Here is a 22577-nt window from a genome sequence, read left to right as displayed (position 1 = left end):
CCTAAATCCATCCAAAAAGTTCTAACTTTAGGTTTTCAAACTTCCCCTCTGTGATAATGTAATGGGGGAGGGGGTAGTGTATTATACTGACTGCTTTCTATTTTCTCTGGCTGGAGAGATGCTCCACCCTAAAACAGATCTCACTGGCCAGTATAGAGGTGGTTGAGAGTCTGTTAAAAAAGCCCTGTATTAATATAACACTTGTCTGGTCCACGACTAAGGCATATCAATTTTATTAACAGACTCTCAGCCACCACTAAACTGGCCAGTGGGAAAGCATCGCCACCTGTTTTTCCGGTAGGGCGGAGAATCTCTACAGCCAGAGCCAATAGCAAGCAACTCCATACATAAGAAGCAGTCAGTTATAATACACCCCCCATTACATCATCACACCCTCTAATCTCACATTCCACCTTAAGCCATCCTTGTGCCATCGGTGCTCTGTGATTAGTAAGGGGTTGCTTAAGGAGGTGTGTGAGTGGAAAGAAAAAGTTTGAAAACCACTGTTTTAATCATCCCTCCTTGTCTCATTATGTGAACTGTTTCAGAGCTCCAAAGGAAATGGGCCAATGACAATTTTTTCTCAAGCCAAATATTTCAGTCACAATTGGGTCCAGAGCAGTGCCCCAGCTCACTCACATCCCACCTTAAGCAATCGGGATGGGGATGGCTTTGGGATTGCTTAAGGTGGAACCTTAAGGTGGAATGTAAGGGGGGGCAGGGAGGGGGTGTGGAGTTTGAAAACCCCTGCTTTAGAACCTGGCCAAGTAGAATGAAAAAAAGTTCCCATTTCTTCACATCTAAAACATTTATCTGGTAAATCCAATTTCATTTTGTGCTATTTTTTCAGCATTAAATATAATTGATGTAAATAATTATATTGAACTAAACTGGATCTAACATTTATAGTATTTGTGATACAGTCTTGGCAGAGTTCTCATCAATTGTAATATTTAAATTAACCTCCCATTTCTATCTAGAAATAGGAATTCCCTTTTTTAATAGTGCCGTAAAAAGTACATAGCAGGAATAAATTTCTTAGTGTAACCTCCTCTTCTGTTAAGAGCCTTCCAACTAACTACAAGCCATTGATGAACCTAATTTTTCCCTGCAAATTGAAGATAGCAAAAAGTGCATCTCGAGTAATTCCAGATTTACTTTGTAACTCAAAAGGAAAATCTTTGGGGTCCAGTGAAATCCTACCCCGCACGCCTCTGGGATCTGGGACGAGACCCAACACGGTCCACAGGGAGAAAGCCTACCCCAGGGGCCAGGGCCGAGCAGCTGTGAGGCACTGCCTCTTGCAGTGGGCGCCGCACATGGCAAGTCATGCACATCAAGATCGCACCCGGCTCGCACAAGAGGGTCTGCATTGTAGTGACATTGAAGGAATGCAGGACACTCCCCACCAACTCCCCCCCCCCCCGCCCCAATGGAATAGTATACATGGACTGGCATTTTATTTGGGGAATGTCGAAGGTTGAGAGCTGAATTACACTGGACCATGAAATTCTGCTTCCTATGTGATGCAGCAAATCTGAAACTATCTTTGTGTTCAGCTTGAAGATGCCCATCTTAATCCCCAATTTTATTTTGAAAATAAAATTGTCGTATAATTGGTCCTTGGGATCAAGGCTGAAGAAACTAGTATGGACCCGAACTTGTTGCCCAATGCTAACTCCTCCTACGAGACAGGCTCGTAAGGGCTGAGCAGCCTCTCCCCTGGTGGCCGACCCACCTTGTTCATCTTGACAAGGATGCAGGGCTTGCCCTCGCTGTAGCCGTAGGTCCGATCTTCCAGGCCTGAGCACCGGCCCAGCACGGTGCGGTTGAACTGACAGGAGCGCTTGGGGGTGTTCCTTACATCCCCGCTGTCCTCCTGCAGGTGGTAGGCCCCAGGTCGGCACCGGTTGTTGGTGGAGACCTGCACGCTGTCGTTGTAGGCTGGAGGCGACATGAGAGAAGACAAGGCGGTCACTGACAGGAGGGAGGAGGCTGCGGGGTGGGGGGGCAACGCCATCGACAGGTTCCCCTGCAACCACTACTTACAGTCCAGGTAAGTGTTGAGGGCCTTGACATAAGTCTCCCAGGAAGCTCTCTGCGACGCATTGAACTCCACCACCAAATGCTCCCCTGTGGGCCGGATCATCACACCTGGACACAGAGGGACAGCACGTTTCTCCAGTACCTGCCAGCGGTGGCAGATTAACAACCACCCAGGCCAGAGGCTAAACTTTAGCAAGGCCTCCCCTGACCATCACCCCACCCGCCTCAAGGCCCCCACCCTTGGTTGAATAAAGTGAAATTGTTCAATTTATTAGCTTTTGGACGCGATGGCCTCACATATCCTAAATTTATCCGCGAGGGATGCGCTGGGAATACACCAGTTGGTGTTGGGTTGGAAGGAAAACTTAATTAAAATCAAACAAAACTTTACCTCACGGAAGCCGTGTGCTAGCCCTGAATAATTTGAAACGACTGTGAGTTACAAAAAGATAAATAAAATTAATTCTAAAAAAAGTCTCAATACAAAATAACACAAAAGGGAGAGTCCTTTTTAAAAATTTAAACCTCCCATGAGTGATGCTGCAAGGGGCCGAGCTCTGCTGCGGGAGAGCGACTCAGACTCATGCCCACAATTGGCAGGGGGCATTGGGACTGGCAGAGCCGGAATTGATAGTGGGGACCGAGACCATGCTGATGATGGACAGGTGAACGCGGCACATCTGCCAGCCTTGATTGGCGGGTGGACCCAGGACTAACGCAAGCCCATATTGACAAGTGGGATACCAGTAGTTGTGATGGGCCCCCGTTACCTTCCGGGATCTGAAGCTTCAGCCGAACGGTTAATCCGCCACTGCCTTGTCCCCTCCGTGCCCACCCCTGCCTGCAAAAAGGGCTGCACTTGGGCCCACACCATCTCCCTCTTCACCATTCGGGGACCCGAAACAGTCCTTCCAATGAAGCAACACTTCACTTAACATAACATAACAATTTACAGCACGGAAACAGGCCATTAGGCCCTTCTAGTCCTCACCGAACCAAACACCCCTCTCTAGTCCCACCTCCCTGCACAATGCCCATAACCCTCCATCTTCTTCTCATCCATATACCTGTCCAACCTTTACTTAAATAATACAATTGACTCCGCCCCCACTATTTCTCCCGGAAGCTCATTCCACACGTCTACCACTTTCTGAGTAAAGAAGTTCCCCCTCATGTTACCTCTAAACCTCTGCCCCTTAATTCTTAACTCATGTCCTCTTGTTTTAATCTTTCCTCCTCTTAACGGAAATAGTCTATCCACATCCACTCTGTCTATCCCTTTCATAATCTTAAATACTTCTATCAAATCCCCTCTCAACCTTCTACGCTCCAAAGAATAAAGACCTAATCTGTCCAATCTCTCCCTATACTCTAAACCCAGGTAACATTCTGGTAAACCTTCTCTGCACTCTCTCCACTCTGTTTATATCCTTCCTATAATTAGGCGACCAGAACTGCACACAGAACTCCAAATTAGGCTGCACCAACGTCTTATACAGTCTCAACATCACCTCCCAACTCCTATATTCCATGCAATGATTGATAAAGGCCAGCATACTAAAAGCCTTCTTCACCACCCTATTCACGTGAGTTTCTACCTTCAGGGAACGATGTACCGTTACTCCTAAATCTTTCTGCTCTTCTGTATTCATCAATGCTCTCCCATTTACCATGTATGTCCTGTTCTGATTCTTCTTACCAAAATGAAGCACCTCACACTTATCAGCATTAAATTCCATCTGCCATTTTTCAGCCCACTTTTCTAAGCAGCCCAAATCCCTCTGCAATCCTTGAAAACCTTCTTCATTATCCACTATTCCACCTATCTTAGTATCGTCTCCATATTTACTAATCCAATTTACCACCCCATCATCTAGATCATTAATGTATATAATGAACAACAATGGGCCCAATACAGATCCTTGAGGCACACCACTGGTCACCGGCCTCCAACCTGACAGACAATTATCCACTACCACTCTCTGGCCTCTCCCTTTCAGCCAATGTTCAATCCATTTGACTATCTCAAAATTTATACCTAAAGACTGCACCTTCTTAACTAACCTTCCACGTGGTACCTTATCGAAGGCCTTACTGAAGTCCATATAGACAACATCCACTGCGCTACCCTCATCCACATTCCTAATCACCTCTTCAAAAAATTCAATCAGATTGGTCAAACATGACCTTCCTCCCACAAATCCATGTTGAGTGCTCCTGATCAGACCCTGTCTATCCAGATGTTTATAAGTACTATCTCTAAGAATTTTCTCCATTAATTTACCTACCACAGACGTCAAACTTACAGGCCGATAGTTGCCAGGCTTCCTCCTTGAACCCTTTTTAAATAATGGAACCGCATGCGCAATGCGCCAATCCTCCGGCACTATCCCCATATCTAATGACATTTGGAAAATTACCGCCAGAGCCTCTGCTATTTCCTCCTTCACTTCTCTCAAGAGAAGATCCCGTCTGGTCCCGGAGACTTATCCACCTTTATATTCTTCAAAAGCCCTAAAACTACATCTTTTGTAATCTCTATATTCCCCATATTTACCCAATTTGCTTTTTTTTTTTTATCTCACATCTCCCAATATCCTTCTCCTTAGTGAATACCGAAGAAAAGAAACTGTTCAATATCTCCCCCATTTCTCTAGGCGCCACATACAGTTTTCCGCTCTGATTCTCTAAGGGACCAATTTTGTCTCTAGCTTTCCTTTTACCATTAACATATTTGTAGAATTCTTTTGGATTAGTTTTCACCCTGCTTGCCATAGTTTCCTCGTACCTTCTTTTAGCTTTCCTAATTCCTCTCTTAAGATTCCTCTTACATTCAATGTATCTTTCAAACATCCCCTTAACTCCATGCTTCTTATATCTAATGTATGCCTCCCTTTTTCTTCGAACCAAGTTTCCAATATTCCTTGAAAACCACGGCTCTCTCAAACCTTTTGCCCCTCCTTTTAACCTAACAGGAACATAAAGCTTTTGCACTCTCAAAATCTGATCTTTAAAAGACTTCTATCTCTCTACTACATCCTGCCCATAAAACAAATTGTCCCAATGCACACCCTGCAAGTCCTTTCGCATCTCCTCAAGTCTAGCTTTTCCCCAATCAAAAACCTCAACCCTTGGCCCTGACTTCTCTCTTTCCATAATGACATTGAAGCTGATGGCATTATGATCACTGGACCCGAAGTGCTCGCCAACACTAACCTCCGTCACTTGACCCATCCCATTTGCCAGCAGTAGATCTAACACTGCTCCTTCTCTGGTTGGCACCTCTACATATTGTTGTAAAAAACTATCTTGCACACATTTCACAAACTCTAACCCATCCAGTCCTTTCACAGAATGTGTTTCCCAATCTATATGTGGAAAATTAAAATCTCCCATAATTACAACCCTGTGCTTATCACAAATATCTACCATCTCCCTACAGATTTGCTCCTCTAGGTCTCGGTCCCCTCCGGGTGGTCTATAATACACCCCTACAAGTGTAACCTCTCCTTTCCTACTCCTCAGTTCCACCCAAATAGCCTCCGTGGATGTGCCCTCTAATCTATCCTTCCTAGGCACCGCTGTAATATTTTCCCTGAGAAGCAATGCAACCCCACCTCCTCTTGCCCCTCCAACTCTATCACACCTAAAACAACGAAACCCAGGGATATTCAGCTGCCAATCACATTGTGAATCATCTGCGTCTGGTGCTCCCGTCCTGGTCTCCTCTACATTGGAGAAACCAGGAGGCTGCTTCGCTGAGCACCTTCGCTCCATCTGCAGCAGTGATGGGGACCTCCCAGTGGCTGACCATTCCAATTCTGCACCCCACTCCCACGCTGACTTGCCCATCCATGGCCTCCCTCAAACCAAGGCCACTTATAACTTGGGAGGAACAACGCTTCATATTCTGTCTGCGCACTCTCCAACCGGACGACTTCTCCAGTTTCTGTCGTCCCACTCCCCATTCTTCTGCCTCCTTTCCTCCAGTTCTCCACCCACTTCCCAGCGCCATTCCCCTCTCTGTTTGCTGGTGTGCCCTCCCTCCCTTATCCACCTATTACCTCCAGCCTGTGTGCTCCTTCCCCCCCCCCCACCTTTTTGCTCAGGCCTGAAACGTTGGTTATCCATCCTTGCTACAGACACTGCGGGACCTGCTGAGTTTCTCCATCAATTTTGTCCATCTACTGCGATCGCAGTGATTGTTTAACCCCGCCCCCCCCCGCCACCCCTTTGGGCAGGGGTTATTGTGCTCATACCTGGGTTGGTGATCCGGTCCTGGTATTTTGGAGTGTACTCGTTCATGGTTTGGAGCATCACCCACATGGTCAAGCTGAAGACGCCGGTCAGAAAAGTGTAGAACACCACATAGAAGAGCAGGACGAGAGCTGTAGAGAGAACCAGCGCCCCAACAAAAGGGTCAGTCCATTGACGGAGGAGATCTCTCTCTCTCGAGGGGCTCTTGGCACCACCCACCCAGGAACAGCATTTGCTGGATCCAGGGTGCATTGATATGGCAGATGTCACAAAGATTGGAGGTGTCATGGACAGCGAGGAAGGTGTTCAAAGCTTCGACCAGCTGGAAAAATGGGCTGGAAAATGGCAGATGGAATTTAATGCAGACAAGTGTGAGGTGCTGAATTTTGGAAGGGCAAATTTTTGTAGGCCATGGTGGTTGGGCACTGAGAGGAGTTCAGCAGAACAGAGGGGTCTAGGAATACAGATACACAATTCCCTGAAAGTGGCGTCACAGGTAGACAGGGTTGTAAAGAGAGCTTTTGCCCTTCATAAATCAAAGTTAGGATGTTCTGGTAAAGCTATGCCGAACATTGGTGAGACTAAATTTAGAGAGCAGTTTTGGTCACCTAACTACAGGAAAACATATCAGTAAGATTGAAAAAAGTACAGAGAAGATTACTTTTTGTGCACGATTAAGAAGGTGATTTGAAGACAGAGTATCTAGATATGATTTTGGGAGATAAATTGGGAAAGGTTTGTTAGAGTAGCTCACATACAAACACTTTAAAATGGATCTTATTTTAAAATACTGGAACTCTGCCCCATGCCAGACATGTCGGTGCCAACAGTCTTTACAAGAGCTTTGGAGAGTGCCCAAGAGACTTCACTAATGGATTGTTGTTTACAAAAAGGCAACAGATGAAAGATATTGTTGGAGCCGCAGATTGTCTGGAGCTGTTCTAAGTGGGGGGGGGGGGGGGAAGAGAGAGAGAGAGAGAGAGAGAGAGAGAGAGAGAGAGAGAGAGAGAGAGAGAGAGAGGAGAGAGAGAGAGAGAGAGAGATCAGTTCTACAGTGTTACAGTCAGCAACAGCAGCTGGGACTGGAACAGGACAAACTGACAAGCTTGTGAAAAACCCCATGTGGAAGATGGGTTGTTAGTGTTTGATTCAGCCTGGTCAAAGCCCTTGTGATTCATGCAAGAGGAGAGGACTGGCTGTCTCATGTTTCACATGGAATAAGAGAAACAAAAAGGAACTCTGTGGTGACCTGAAAGATAGAGGTTATCATCTGGAGAACCCTGAAGGGGGAAAGTTTCATCAGCAAGACACTGATGTGGCTGGGTGTCCATCGTACAACAAATCTCTCTGAAAACCGACAAGAACCTTCCTGAGCGGTAACCATTTACCTTTCGAGCACCAAAGCCTGGTGAACTTTATGAATATTAAATTCTTGTGCACAGTATAAGAATTGCCTGCAACTAGTGAACTTGGAGGAACTTGGATTGTGAACCAAAGAACTTTTCTGAACCTACACACATCACATACACGTACGCTTAAAATTAGATGGGAGTTAAGTTGGGTTAGTTAAGTCAATAGTGATAAGTTATAGTGTGATTCTGTTTTTATGTTTAAAGATAATTAAAAGCAATTTTTGTTTAAGTAACCTTGGTGAATATCTACTCTTGCTGGGTTTACGGGTCCTCTGGGCTCATGACAGTTTTTTTAAATATTGGCATTGTGATGCTACTGCAAAACGATGCATTTTGTGACTGTTTCATGACAATAAATTCTGACTGTCGGTGGCCACAGGATGCATGAGAGGGCAGGTTGCTGAAACTAATACACTCAGTCATTGAAACACAATAGCAAGAAGATCCGAGGGAGCGGAACTGAATTTCTGCTCAGCGTCAGTGATGACTGCAAGATCTATTTCCTGGTTGCCAGTTCACTGCAAACACCCGTGACTCAGGGTACGATTCCCTAGCAAAGGTCAACAATTTAAAAAAATACAGAAGGATAAGATTCTTCTCAAGCCAAAGACACCGTTCCACTAACATTACTGACTCAAATACGATCCAGCCACCTGGAACCATTATCCTCAAATAGTCCTCCACAAAACTAGGTCATTGGAGAGGAAGGATGCACAAAGGTGGGGGTGGTGGGACATTAAAGATCCCAAGGCCACCATTTTGATTCCGTCACTGTCTTGTAGTATTACAGAGCATGGAACATCATGCAAAATCACCTTGTTCCTGTGGTAAGGCAAAGAGTTGCCCTTGGTGGCTGCCCCTGACTGTGCGAGAGAAAGAAGCAAAAGAGAGCCCCTTCAGAGACACCGAGTGTCCGAGGATTCTCCTCCAGCCTCTCCACTGCTGCCCAGCCTCCCGTTCGATCCACCCGAGCTCCAATTCCAAACCTCCGACACGACAAAGAAGCCTTAAATGTGCCTTTTGCCCTCAGAACCCTCTCGAATCCCGGCTCTGACAGCTGGTCCCCACAAGCCTGCCCCCCAGTAGCCAACCACATTGCGTTCAGCCCCATGTGGGTCCTTCCGCCGCTGAGGCCCCCTCCCCTCACTGGTCCACTGCTGCAGTCACCGTCCTGTAAGGTTCTCTGTGGGTCGGGAGAGAAATACCATTTCATCTGGTTTTATAAATACAGTCAGATGAGAGTAAACTTTATTCTTCCCGGTCTCCTTATCCAGGCGACAGATTTAATTCCCCCCCCCCCACCTTCCCCGTTGCAAGAAAAATCCAAGGAAGGAAAATAACAATTCTCAAAGCACAGAGTCATAGGCCTTTTGGCCCAGCTAATCCATGCTGACCCAACCTAACATAGAAGGAAGGGCAAGGACTCGACAATTATGTATCTGTTCTCTAACCTATTAAGTACACGGTTGGCGCAATGTCTTTACGGCGCCTGCAATCAGGACCAGAACAAGGTTCAAGTCCTGCACACTGTCTGTAAGGAGCTTGCACATTCTCCCCAAGCCCTCGTTAGCCCTCGTGGGTTTTCTCCGGGGGTTCCGGTTTCTTCCCATTGTTCAAAGCATACCGGGGGTGTAGGTTTATGGGGTGTAAACTGGGCAGCATTAAATTTTTAACTACAGTGTCTGCAGTCATTGGTTCGGGTAATTACGGGGGTCCAAGAGCCTGATGGCTATTGCGGGGGAAGTGACTAACTAGAGGTTCTGGACTTTCAGCTTCTGTACCTGAAGGCGGCAGTGAGAAGAGATCATGACCAGGGAGATGGGGACCCCTTTAAGGCAGCAGATCTCAACTTCTTTCCCCCATCCATCCCACCTTAAGTAATCCATGACTAACCACAGAGCACCTCTGCCATAGGCGCTCTGTGGAGAGGAAAGGGATTATTTAAGGTGGGATGTGAGTGGGGAAAACAAAGGGTTGAGAACCGCTGCTTTGTGGTATTGCTACCTTGGGAACACTCCTGAGGGTCAGCTCACACCAAGAGCTCCAGTCCTTGGTTCTAGACGCGTATTCTTCTGGGGAGGGGGGGGTGGGAGGTGCACTGGTGTTACTGGAGTGGGGGCACTGGGTGACACCAAAGTGACTGTGTCTAACATTTTTGAGCAGAAAATTAAAAATATATATATATATATATATATATATATATATATATATATATAAAAAATGAACTTGACGTTCATTTACTTTTTGAACCTTCCAAAATGCTCTGGTCACAGCTGTCATTGTGACCCAATGATAACAGCACTTCGAATCCCAGTTCCATCTGCACAAGCAAGCACTGTTGTTTTTGTTGCTGCCAGGTTTTTTTTGTTTGTTTTTTTTTAGTCGCTGTTTTTGTCAAATTTTCTGGTCTTTTATTGGGGTTGTTAGTGTTTGTGAACCAAAATCAATAACTTTATTTTGGGAATGAAGTAGCGATTAAAGGAAAAGGAGAAAAATCAAAAAAGGGATCCATTTTGTGGAAGTGCTTGCGACTTTGAAGGCTGGGATTAGTCGAGATGTTCGCCATGTGCTGAAGTGCATGTGTATTTGTTCCTGTTTATATTTACGAGGTTATTTCATTTATGATTAGATTTCCATCTGCATTTTTCTCCAAGTTCTACATTATTTGGGCCATTATTGATTTTGCAAACATAATCCATTCATGTATCATTTTTTTTTTCTTTTTAAAATCAACATTTTCTTTATGTTCTTCTCTTTACAATGTTTTGGGAAGGGGCATTTTGTACCTGAATGTTAATTTGACTCCAAATCCTTCCCTTGCTCTCAAAGAAAGACCCACTGAAGGTTGCGTCTTATAGACCTATGACTTTATTGAATGTAGATAAGATTGTAGCAAAAGTTTTAGCAAATAGATTGGCTAATTTTTTACCAAAATTGGTGCAAGTCGATCAGACAGGATTTATTAAGAATAGATATTCAGTTGATAATATTATTAAATTACTTACAATAATCAATGCGTCAACACCGCAATTTAACCAACCAATGATACTAACGTTAGATGCTGAGAAGGCTTTCGACCGGGTTGAATGGAAATTTTTTGTTTAAAGTGTTGGAGAGATTTAAATTTGGACTATTTTTCATTGGCTGGGTTAAGGCATTATATACTAATCCTTCTGCACAGATGGTGACAAATGGTCAGATTTTTCAGGTATTTACTTTGTTTAGATCAACTAGACAGGGCTGTCCATTGTCACCAGCCTTATTTGCGTTGGTTATAGAACCTTTATCCCAGGCAATTAGACAAAATATGAATATTCTGGGTATTACGGTTGGGCAACGGGAGTATAAAATTAATTTATTTGCGGATGATGTGTTGATATATTTATCTAAACCTAAGAATTCTCTAGAACCTTTACAGGATTTATTAAAATTTTATGGATCAATGTCGGGGTATAAGGTAAATTGGGATAAAAGTGAGATATTACCTATATCCGATGAGGACTATTCGGATTATATGCAAATTACTAAATTTAAATGGTCAAATAAGATTAAGTATTTAGGTATAATTGTTGATAAGGAATATAAGAATTTATATGGTTTAAATCATTTACCTTTGTTAAATAAAATTACATCTGGTTTAATTCAGACTGCTTCACAACCCCACAATGTTGCCCTCGTCTCCCTGACCGCAAGAAGGTCCATCTTAATGAGACTGGCCGGTTACATCACTGCCTGGTACAGAGGCACCAACTCACAGGACAAGAATAACTCGGCCTGCGACATCACGGGCACCAGCCTTCACTCCATAGAGAACATTAACATGAGGCAGTGTCTTAAATAAGCAGCCTCTATCCTCAAAGACTGCCCCCCACCCTCACCACCACCACCCAAGCCATCACTCTGCCACCATCGGGGGAAAGGTACAAGAGCCTAAAGACGAGCACTCAGCGGCACAAGGACAGCTTCTTCCCCTCCGCCATCAGATTCCTGAATGATCAATGAACCAAAGACACGGTCTTTCTTTTCATACACTATTAATTTTACAGTAATGTTGTAAGATGGTTATAATATGAATGTTTGCCCCGTGACGCTGCTGCAAAACTCCGAATTTCATGTTCATGACAATAAACCCGGATTCTGAAAATGCTGTCCCCCCAGCCCCCATGGCCCCTTTTCCACTGCACCTTGTCCCAGGAATTAATGAATTAAGGGTCCAGTGGAAAAGTCAGCCTCAAATCACGTCAGGGACTGACAGCCTCGACCCCTACTCATATCCCCAGCATGCCCATTAAACCAGTGGGGGCAAAAAGGGACAGCTTCCATCCATTCGAAGGTAGACCCTCCAATCCCCGGGAAGGAGTTGTGTTCAGTGGGGAAAAACAGAGTCCCAGTTAAAGGTGGCCCAGTGGAAACTGCTTCCTATCCTGGGATGTCAGTGCGAAGAGGGCTGATGGTGTCTGACATGGTGGCATATCTGCCTTTGGAAAATAAATTGGATGCTCCACTCCTGAAATGAATCCTAACTTTGTTTCTTTATGGGGTTCTTTTAATTACTTTCAAAATGTGTAAGATTAACTAGTTTTTCCAACCCAATCTTTTTTTTCCCCACCCCGTCCGTAGTGGACAGTTTGGGCTAGTCCGTCGTGGACAGTTTGGGCTAGTCCGTCGTGGACAGTTTGGGCTAGTCCGTCGTGGACAGTTTGGGCTAGTCCGTCGTGGACAGTTTGGGCTAGTCCGTCGTGGACAGTTTGGGCTAGTCCGTCGTGGACAGTTTGGGCTAGTCCGTCGTGGACAGTTTGGGCTAGTCCGTCGTGGACAGTTTGGGCTAGTCCGTCGTGGACAGTTTGGGCTAGTCCGTCGTGGACAGTTTGGGCTAGTCCGTCGTGGACAGTTTGGGCTAGTCCGTCGTGGACAGTTTGGGCTAGTCCGTCGTGGACAGTTTGGGCTAGTCCGTCGTGGACAGTTTGGGCTAGTCCGTCGTGGACAGTTTGGGCTAGTCCGTCGTGGACAGTTTGGGCTAGTCCGTCGTGGACAGTTTGGCTAGTCCGTCGTGGACAGTTTGGGCTAGTCCGTCGTGGACAGTTTGGGCTAGTCCGTCGTGGACAGTTTGGGCTAGTCCGTCGTGGACAGTTTGGGCTAGTCCGTCGTGGACAGTTTGGGCTAGTCCGTCGTGGACAGTTTGGGCTAGTCCGTCGTGGACAGTTTGGGCTAGTCCGTCGTGGACAGTTTGGGCTAGTCCGTCGTGGACAGTTTGGGCTAGTCCGTCGTGGACAGTTTGGGCTAGTCCGTCGTGGACAGTTTGGGCTAGTCCGTCGTGGACAGTTTGGGCTAGTCCGTCGTGGACAGTTTGGGCTAGTCCGTCGTGGACAGTTTGGGCTAGTCCGTCGTGGACAGTTTGGGCTAGTCCGTCGTGGACAGTTTGGGCTAGTCCGTCGTGGACAGTTTGGGCTAGTCCGTCGAGTTGGCAGTCCGTCGTGACAGTTTGGGCTAGTCCGTCGTGGACAGTTTGGGCTAGTCCGTCGTGGACAGTTTGGGCTAGTCCGTCGTGGACAGTTTGGGCTAGTCCGTCGTGGACAGTTTGGGCTAGTCCGTCGTGGACAGTTTGGGCTAGTCCGTCGTGGACAGTTTGGGCTAGTCCGTCGTGGACAGTTTGGGCTAGTCCGTCGTGGACAGTTTGGGCTAGTCCGTCGTGGACAGTTTGGGCTAGTCCGTCGTGGACAGTTTGGGCTAGTCCGTCGTGGACAGTTTGGGCTAGTCCGTCGTGGACAGTTTGGGCTAGTCCGTCGTGGACAGTTTGGGCTAGTCCGTCGTGGACAGTTTGGGCTAGTCCGTCGTGGACAGTTTGGGCTAGTCCGTCGTGGACAGTTTGGGCTAGTCCGTCGTGGACAGTTTGGGCTAGTCCGACCGTCGTGGACAGTTTGGGCTAGTCCGTCGTGGACAGTTTGGGCTAGTCCGTCGTGGACAGTTTGGGCTAGTCCGTCGTGGACAGTTTGGGCTAGTCCGTCGTGGACAGTTTGGGCTAGTCCGTCGTGGACAGTTTGGGCTAGTCCGTCGTGGACAGTTTGGGCTAGTCCGTCGTGGACAGTTTGGGCTAGTCCGTCGTGGACAGTTTGGGCTAGTCCGTCGTGGACAGTTTGGGCTAGTCCGTCGTGGACAGTTTGGCTAGTCCGTCGTGGACAGTTTGGGCTAGTCCGTCGTGGACAGTTTGGGCTAGTCCGTCGTGGACAGTTTGGGCTAGTCCGTCGTGGACAGTTTGGGCTAGTCCGTCGTGGACAGTTTGGGCTAGTCCGTCGTGGACAGTTTGGGCTAGTCCGTCGTGGACAGTTTGGGCTAGTCCGTCGTGGACAGTTTGGGCTAGTCCGTCGTGGACAGTTTGGGCTAGTCCGTCGTGGACAGTTTGGGCTAGTCCGTCGTGGACAGTTTGGGCTAGTCCGTCGTGGACAGTTTGGGCTAGTCCGTCGTGGACAGTTTGGGCTAGTCCGTCGTGGACAGTTTGGGCTAGTCCGTCGTGGACAGTTTGGGCTAGTCCGTCGTGGACAGTTTGGGCTAGTCCGTCGTGGACAGTTTGGGCTAGTCCGTCGTGGACAGTTTGGGCTAGTCCGTCGTGGACAGTTTGGGCTAGTCCGTCGTGGACAGTTTGGGCTAGTCCGTCGTGGACAGTTTGGGCTAGTCCGTCGTGGACAGTTTGGGCTAGTCCGTCGTGGACAGTTTGGGCTAGTCCGTCGTGGACAGTTTGGGCTAGTCCGTCGTGGACAGTTTGGGCTAGTCCGTCGTGGACAGTTTGGGCTAGTCCGTCGTGGACAGTTTGGGCTAGTCCGTCGTGGACAGTTTGGGCTAGTCCGTCGTGGACAGTTTGGGCTAGTCCGTCGTGGACAGTTTGGGCTAGTCCGTCGTGGACAGTTTGGGCTAGTCCGTCGTGGACAGTTTGGGCTAGTCCGTCGTGGACAGTTTGGGCTAGTCCGTCGTGGACAGTTTGGGCTAGTCCGTCGTGGACAGTTTGGGCTAGTCCGTCGTGGACAGTTTGGGCTAGTCCGTCGTGGACAGTTTGGGCTAGTCCGTCCGTGGACAGTTTGGGCTAGTCCGTCGTGGACAGTTTGGGCTAGTCCGTCGTGGACAGTTTGGGCTAGTCCGTCGTGGACAGTTTGGGCTAGTCCGTCGTGGACAGTTTGGGCTAGTCCGTCGTGGACAGTTTGGGCTAGTCCGTCGTGGACAGTTTGGGCTAGTCCGTCGTGACAGTTTGGGCTAGTCCGTCGTGGACAGTTTGGGCTAGTCCGTCGTGGACAGTTTGGGCTAGTCCGTCGTGGACAGTTTGGGCTAGTCCGTCGTGGACAGTTTGGGCTAGTCCGTCGTGGACAGTTTGGGCTAGTCCGTCGTGGACAGTTTGGGCTAGTCCGTCGTGGACAGTTTGGGCTAGTCCGTCGTGGACAGTTTGGGCTAGTCCGTCGTGGACAGTTGGGCTAGTCCGTCGTGGACAGTTTGGGCTAGTCCGTCGTGGACAGTTTGGGCTAGTCGTCGTGGACAGTTTGGGCTAGTCCGTCGTGGACAGTTTGGGCTAGTCCGTCGTGGACAGTTTGGGCTAGTCCGTCGTGGACAGTTTGGGCTAGTCCGTCGTGGACAGTTTGGGCTAGTCCGTCGTGGACAGTTTGGGCTAGTCCGTCGTGGACAGTTTGGGCTAGTCCGTCGTGGACAGTTTGGGCTAGTCCGTCGTGGACAGTTTGGGCTAGTCCGTCGTGGACAGTTTGGGCTAGTCCGTCGTGGACAGTTTGGGCTAGTCCGTCGTGGACAGTTTGGGCTAGTCCGTCGTGGACAGTTTGGGCTAGTCCGTCGTGGACAGTTTGGGCTAGTCCGTCGTGGACAGTTTGGGCTAGTCCGTCGTGGACAGTTTGGGCTAGTCCGTCGTGGACAGTTTGGGCTAGTCCGTCGTGGACAGTTTGGGCTAGTCCGTCGTGGACAGTTTGGGCTAGTCCGTCGTGGACAGTTTGGGCTAGTCCGTCGTGGACAGTTTGGGCTAGTCCGTCGTGGACAGTTTGGGCTAGTCCGTCGTGGACAGTTTGGGCTAGTCCGTCGTGGACAGTTTGGGCTAGTCCGTCGTGGACAGTTTGGGCTAGTCCGTCGTGGACAGTTTGGGCTAGTCCGTCGTGGACAGTTTGGGCTAGTCCGTCGTGGACAGTTTGGGCTAGTCCGTCGTGGACAGTTTGGGCTAGTCCGTCGTGGACAGTTTGGGCTAGTCCGTCGTGGACAGTTTGGGCTAGTCCGTCGTGGACAGTTTGGGCTAGTCCGTCGTGGACAGTTTGGGCTAGTCCGTCGTGGACAGTTTGGGCTAGTCCGTCGTGGACAGTTTGGGCTAGTCCGTCGTGGACAGTTTGGGCTAGTCCGTCGTGGACAGTTTGGGCTAGTCCGTCGTGGACAGTTTGGGCTAGTCCGTCGTGGACAGTTTGGGCTAGTCCGTCGTGGACAGTTTGGGCTAGTCCGTCGTGGACAGTTTGGGCTAGTCCGTCGTGGACAGTTTGGGCTAGTCCGTCGTGGACAGTTTGGGCTAGTCCGTCGTGGACAGTTTGGGCTAGTCCGTCGTGGACAGTTTGGGCTAGTCCGTCGTGGACAGTTTGGGCTAGTCCGTCGTGGACAGTTTGGGCTAGTCCGTCGTGGACAGTTTGGGCTAGTCCGTCGTGGACAGTTTGGGCTAGTCCGTCGTGGACAGTTTGGGCTAGTCCGTCGTGGACAGTTTGGGCTAGTCCGTCGTGGACAGTTTGGGCTAGTCCGTCGTGGACAGTTTGGGCTAGTCCGTCGTGGACAGTTTGGGCTAGTCCGTCGTGGACAGTTTGGGCTAGTCCGTCGTGGACAGTTTGGGCTAGTCCGTCGTGGACAGTTTGGGCTAGTCCGTCGTGGACAGTTTGGGCTAGTCCGTCGTGGACAGTTTGGGCTAGTCCGTCGTGGACAGTTTGGGCTAGTCCGTCGTGGACAGTTTGGGCTAGTCCGTCGTGGACAGTTTGGGCTAGTCCGTCGTGGACAGTTTGGGCTAGTCCGTCGTGGACAGTTTGGGCTAGTCCGTCGTGGACAGTTTGGGCTAGTCCGTCGTGGACAGTTTGGGCTAGTCCGTCGTGGACAGTTTGGGCTAGTCCGTCGTGGACAGTTTGGGCTAGTCCGTCGTGGACAGTTTGGGCTAGTCCGTCGTGGACAGTTTGGGCTAGTCCGTCGTGGACAGTTTGGGCTAGTCCGTCGTGGACAGTTTGGGCTAGTCCGTCGTGGACAGTTTGGGCTAGTCCGTCGTGGACAGTTTGGGCTAGTCCGTCGTGGACAGTTTGGGCTAGTCCGTCGTGGACAGTTTGGGCTAGTCCGTCGTGGACAGTTTGGGCTAGTCCGTCGTGGACAGTTTGGGCTAGTCCGTCGTGGACAGTTTGGGCTAGTCCGTCGTGGACAGTTTGGGCTAGTCCGTCGTGGACAGTTTGGGCTAGTCCCGTCGTGGACAGTTTGGGCTAGTCCGTCGTGGACAGTTTGGGCTAGTCCGTCGTGGACAGTTTGGGCTAGTCCGTCGTGGACAGTTTGGGCTAGTCCGTCGTGGACAGTTTGGGCTAGTCCGTCGTGGACAGTTTGGGCTAGTCCGTCGTGGACAGTTTGGGCTAGTCCGTCGTGGACAGTTTGGGCTAGTCCGTCGTGGACAGTTTGGGCTAGTCCGTCGTGGACAGTTTGGGCTAGTCCGTCGTGGACAGTTTGGGCTAGTCCGTCGTGGACAGTTTGGGCTAGTCCGTCGTGGACAGTTTGGGCTAGTCCGTCGTGGACAGTTTGGGCTAGTCGTCGTGGACAGTTTGGGCTAGTCCGTCGTGGACAGTTTGGGCTAGTCCGTCGTGGACAGTTTGGGCTAGTCCGTCGTGGACAGTTTGGGCTAGTCGTCGTGGACAGTTTGGGCTAGTCCGTCGTGGGACAGTTTGGGCTAGTCCGTCGTGGACAGTTTGGGCTAGTCCGTCGTGGACAGTTTGGGCTAGTCCGTCGTGGACAGTTTGGGCTAGTCCGTCGTGGACAGTTTGGGCTAGTCCGTCGTGGACAGTTTGGGCTAGTCCGTCGTGGACAGTTTGGGCTAGTCCGTCGTGGACAGTTTGGGCTAGTCCGTCGTGGACAGTTTGGGCTAGTCCGTCGTGGACAGTTTGGGCTAGTCCGTCGTGGACAGTTTGGGCTAGTCCGTCGTGGACAGTTTGGCTAGTCCGTCGTGGACAGTTTGGGCTAGTCCGTCGTGGACAGTTTGGGCTAGTCCGTCGTGGACAGTTTGGGCTAGTCCGTCGTGGACAGTTTGGGCTAGTCCGTCGTGGACAGTTTGGGCTAGTCCGTCGTGGACAGTTTGGGCTAGTCCGTCGTGGACAGTTTGGGCTAGTCCGTCGTGGACAGTTTGGGCTAGTCCGTCGTGGACAGTTTGGGCTAGTCCGTCGTGGACAGTTTGGCTAGTCCGTCGTGGACAGTTTGGGCTAGTCCGTCGTGGACAGTTTGGGCTAGTCCGTCGTGGACAGTTTGGGCTAGTCCGTCGTGGACAGTTTGGCTAGTCCGTCGTGGACAGTTTGGGCTAGTCCGTCGTGGACAGTTTGGGCTAGTCCGTCGTGGACAGTTTGGGCTAGTCCGTCGTGGACAGTTTGGGCTAGTCGTCGTGGACAGTTTGGGCTAGTCCGTCGTGGACAGTTTGGGCTAGTCCGTCGTGGACAGTTTGGGCTAGTCCGTCGTGGACAGTTTGGGCTAGTCCGTCGTGGACAGTTTGGGCTAGTCCGTCGTGGACAGTTTGGGCTAGTCCGTCGTGGACAGTTTGGGCTAGTCCGTCGTGGACAGTTTGGTGGGCTAGTCCGTCGTGGACAGTTTGGGCTAGTCCGTCGTGGACAGTTTGGGCTAGTCCGTCGTGGACAGTTTGGGCTAGTCCGTCGTGGACAGTTTGGGCTAGTCCGTCGTGGACAGTTTGGGCTAGTCCGTCGTGGACAGTTTGGGCTAGTCCGTCGTGGACAGTTTGGGCTAGTCCGTCGTGGACAGTTAATTAAAGGTAAAGGTTGCATTATTGCCAGGAAGAGCGTCCCCCCACTTTGTCCAGCACCCCTTCTCAGTAAATGAGTCCCCAACGAAGAATGAACTTGCGACCCCTGGTTTACAAGAGCAGGGCTCCAGCCACCGAGCTATTGGGCCAGTTTTTAAAAAAGAACACTATAGTGCTGAGAACAGGCCATTTGGCCCCTCTAGCCCATGCCAGCCATCATCTCCCAAGTCCCACTGACCTGCTTCCATTCCATGACCTGCCCATCCCATCCCTTCTTAGAAGCTGGACGATCGAGCCCGCATTCGCCACATCAGATGGCAGCCTGTTCCCCACTCCCACCACCCTGAGTGAGGAACGCTCTCCTAATGTTCCCCCCCCCCCCACTTCAGCTTAAAACTAGGACCTCTCACATTTATCTCCCCTAATCTAAGTGGAAAAAGCCACCGTCTCTACCTCCCATAATCTTGTCAAATCTCCCCTCTTCTTTTTTCAATCTTTTATTGAGTTGTATCAAACAAGTTACATTACATGCATGTATTTACAATGTGTAAAAACAGATGAGCATTTAACAAATGTACATTAATAATAAATAAAATAAAACCAAAAAAAGAAAAAGCATTAAATTTTTTAATTACAAAATCCCCTCTAATCCAAAAATTAAAAGAGAGAGAGTCTGGACCATCCATTATGAGAGTAAATAGAGATTTCTGGTTAAAACTGAATTTACCATATGGAACTTGCAGAGAATTCAGTAGAAAATTACAATTCTCAAACGATATGGAAATAGTGAATAAACGGTCGCCAAACTTCTTCATATTTTAAAAAAAGATGCATCAAACGTCCAACTCCTTATCTTCACCACACTTGACAGCCTCACAGGGCCTTGCTAGCCAATAATCGATGAAAGGGCGATTATCTGCTGTGGGGAGCCCAGTCTCTACTGGTAGGATTCCAAAGATAGATTCGGTTGTAATTCTAATCCTAGAACGTTTGTTCAGGTTTCAAAAGCCGCTTTCAGGTGGAATAGCTGGGAGAATGCGGCTCCGGAGCCGGCTGCGGGTGTGTGCAAAGTGACGTTCAGGTGGCAGTGCTGTTCTGGCACCTGAAAGGTCCCGCGGAGCAAACCCCGGCTCCTATCAACTGTGGCCGTTGTCCAGTCTAGGTTCCTAGGGGGAGCACTCGGAAGCAGAGAATACACCTCCCTGAGGGAGGGTTGGGCAAGAACTCCTTGGGTCGGGTCAGGTCTCTCTGCTTTCAGGTGTCCTCCCAACAACCACATTATTTTAGGTGGCTTTCTCTTTGGCTTGGCTTCACGGACGAAGATTTATAGAGGGGTATGTCCACATCTGCTGCAGGCTCGTTGGTGACTGACAAGTCCGATGCGGGACAGGCAGGCATGATTGCAGCGGCTTTATGTTGGCGTATTCTGGCCACCTGAAAGCGGCTAAAGACACCTTCCCAGTTAGGGATCTAGCTTTGAACAGGACCAGAACGCAGGAGTTAATGTAGCAACCTCAACTTTGCACCAGTCAAGTTTACACTGGGTGGGGGGGGGGGGGGGTGAATAATATGGGCCAACTCACTTTTTGATGGACGGGTTAATGGCTACTACAATAGGCAATCAGTGACTTGTGACCAAAACAATTCATGATGCTTGGGAATTCGAATTCCAATAATTGCTTCCAGGTGATCAATGGGATTGTGTTTTGTGATAAGTAAACTTTTGAATGTAACATAAGTCTAAGCACTACTTGTACGAGATTTGTTACTACTTTGTCATGTACCTAGGAAACATTTATTTGATAAATAAATATCAAAAAAGAGAATCACCATAATTTTATATTTTGAATCCTATTGTTTTCTGATTGAATTTTCACTTTAACCCCATGACACTATGTCAATATATTGAGGCCATGCATATATTGTCATTTAAAGGAGTAATTTTAATTTTGCTGGTTGTTTATCACCATTACCTTCAGGTCAAGTACAGGAATTATCATTTACCAGTGGCATTTAGTACAAAACAAAACATTACTAAGGATTCTGGATGGTCTAGCATGTGAAGGAGGTGCACGGTGGTGACCCCATGGGCAACACCCAACCTTAGGACACTGGGTGGGTGGGACCCGCTCCCTGCCTGCTGGCAAATGCCCCAACAGATGAAGACCAAGGGAAATGCAGCTGGGAATATTTATCCTTCTGCATTCAGTGGTGGGGGGGGGGGGGGGGGGGAGGAGGAGGGGGTTGGGAAGAGACAGAGAGAAATTTGGGAGATAGGATGGAGGAGAAAGTTTTTTAAAAATTAATGCCATGAGCATTTTCCATTGGCAGCCAGGAGAGAATTGTAGAGAATTCACCTGCACAGGTGATGTGAAATGGGGAACCATTCTCTCTCTCCTTCCCTCCCCCCCTCTCTCCTTCCCTCCCCCCCCCTCTCTCCTTCCCTCCCCCCCCCTCTCTCCTTCCCTCCCCCCCCCTCTCTCCTTCCCTCCCCCCCCCTCTCTCCTTCCCTCCCCCCCTCTCTCCTTCCCTCCCCCCCTCTCTCCCCTCCCCCCCCCTCTCTCCTTCCCCCCCCCTCTCTCCTTCCCTCCCCCACTCCTCCTTCCCTTCCTTCCACTTCTTCTCCTCACCCCCCACCCCCCTTCCACCTTCGCCCTGACTCACCCCAGCTGCCGCCGGTCCGTCCCAAGAACTCCTGGGTCCTGGGGTTCCAGAGATTTGTCCTCCACTCGTCCACCTTTTGCCCGCTCGTCTGAGAACTGCTCGGAGCCATCAGGCTGGGCTACAGGACACACTCACCTCCGCACCTGAGCGCCTACAGAGCTCCCAGCACGGACGATGCGCTTTATATAATGCCAGTGCCCTTCGTATTCATCCATGTTCCGCCCCCTGTGTTAATAGGACTTCCTTGCAGATCCAACGCTTGCTGCAAATCAAAAAAATCCTCAGCTGGTCGGGCAGTGGATGTGCAGGGGGGAACAGGGCTGGTCATATGCATCACCAGTGCAAATCATTAGTGGTTTTCCCAGGGAAGGGTTCCCCCCCCACTCCCTCCCCCAGTGATCTAACAAATAAAGGGTTCAGATTTATTGTCCGAGTATCTACATGACATCAGATAGAGCACGGTGGGCGTAGCGGTCAGCACCACGCCTTTGCAGCGCCGGCAATCGGGACTGGGCCGCGATTCGAGCCCCACGCTGTCTGCAAGGAGTGTCTCCCCCCCCCCCACCCACCCCATGTCCATGTGGGTTTTCGCTGGGGGCTCCGGTTTCCTCCCACCCTTCGACAAAGTACTGGGAGTTGTAGGTTAAGGGGGTGTCGATTGGGCAGCATAGACTCGTGGGCCAAAATGGCCTGTGCTGAGCTGAATTTTTTTTTTTTCTTTGGCTTGGCTTCGCGGACGAAGATTTATGGAGGGGGTAAAAGTCCACGTCAGCTGCAGGCTCGTTTGTGGCTGACAAGTCCGATGCGGGACAGGCAGACACGATTGCAGCGGTTGCAAGGGAAAATTGGTTGGTTGGGGTTGGGTGTTGGGTTTTTCCTCCTTTGCCTTTTGTCAGTGAGGTGGGCTCTGCGGTCTTCTTCAAAGGATGTTGCTGCCCGCCAAACTGTGAGGCGCCAAGATGCACGATTTGAGGCGTTATCAGCCCACTGGCGGTGGTCAATGTGGCAGGCACCAAGAGATTTCTTTAGGCAGTCCTTGTACCTTTTCTTTGGTGCACCTCTCTCACGGTGGCCAGTGGAGAGCTCGCCATATAACACGATCTTGGGAAGGCGATGGTCCTCCATTCTGGAGACGTGACCCATCCAGCGCAGCTGGATCTTCAGCAGCGTGGACTCGATGCTGTCGACCTCTGCCA

General features: G+C 49.6%; 1 protein-coding gene across 2 annotated transcripts in view; it reads right to left on the bottom strand.

The window, feature by feature from the left end:
* The window catches only part of LOC138752586 (sodium/potassium-transporting ATPase subunit beta-2-like), a 28328-nt gene extending 6751 nt beyond the window's left edge, over positions 1-21577 (bottom strand). The window contains exons 1-4 of one of the 2 annotated variants that reach the window (XM_069915375.1): positions 21382-21577; positions 6306-6434; positions 2050-2154; positions 1739-1944 (exon numbers count right to left, since the gene is read on the bottom strand). In XM_069915375.1, coding sequence (XP_069771476.1) covers positions 1739-1944; positions 2050-2154; positions 6306-6434; positions 21382-21490 — 549 coding nt within the window. In that variant the 5' untranslated portion in view covers positions 21491-21577. The remainder of the gene's footprint in view (positions 1-1738; positions 1945-2049; positions 2155-6305; positions 6435-21381) is intronic. The other variant, XM_069915376.1, reaches the window with a different exon arrangement.
* Between the last annotated feature and the right edge of the window lie 1000 nt (positions 21578-22577).

This window comes from Narcine bancroftii, chromosome 2 (genome assembly GCF_036971445.1).
Source record: "Narcine bancroftii isolate sNarBan1 chromosome 2, sNarBan1.hap1, whole genome shotgun sequence".
NCBI classification, from domain to species: Eukaryota; Metazoa; Chordata; class Chondrichthyes; order Torpediniformes; family Narcinidae; genus Narcine; species Narcine bancroftii.
The sequence above is the reverse complement of the archived record's forward strand: the minus strand, read 5'-3'. Positions and strand labels throughout refer to the sequence as shown.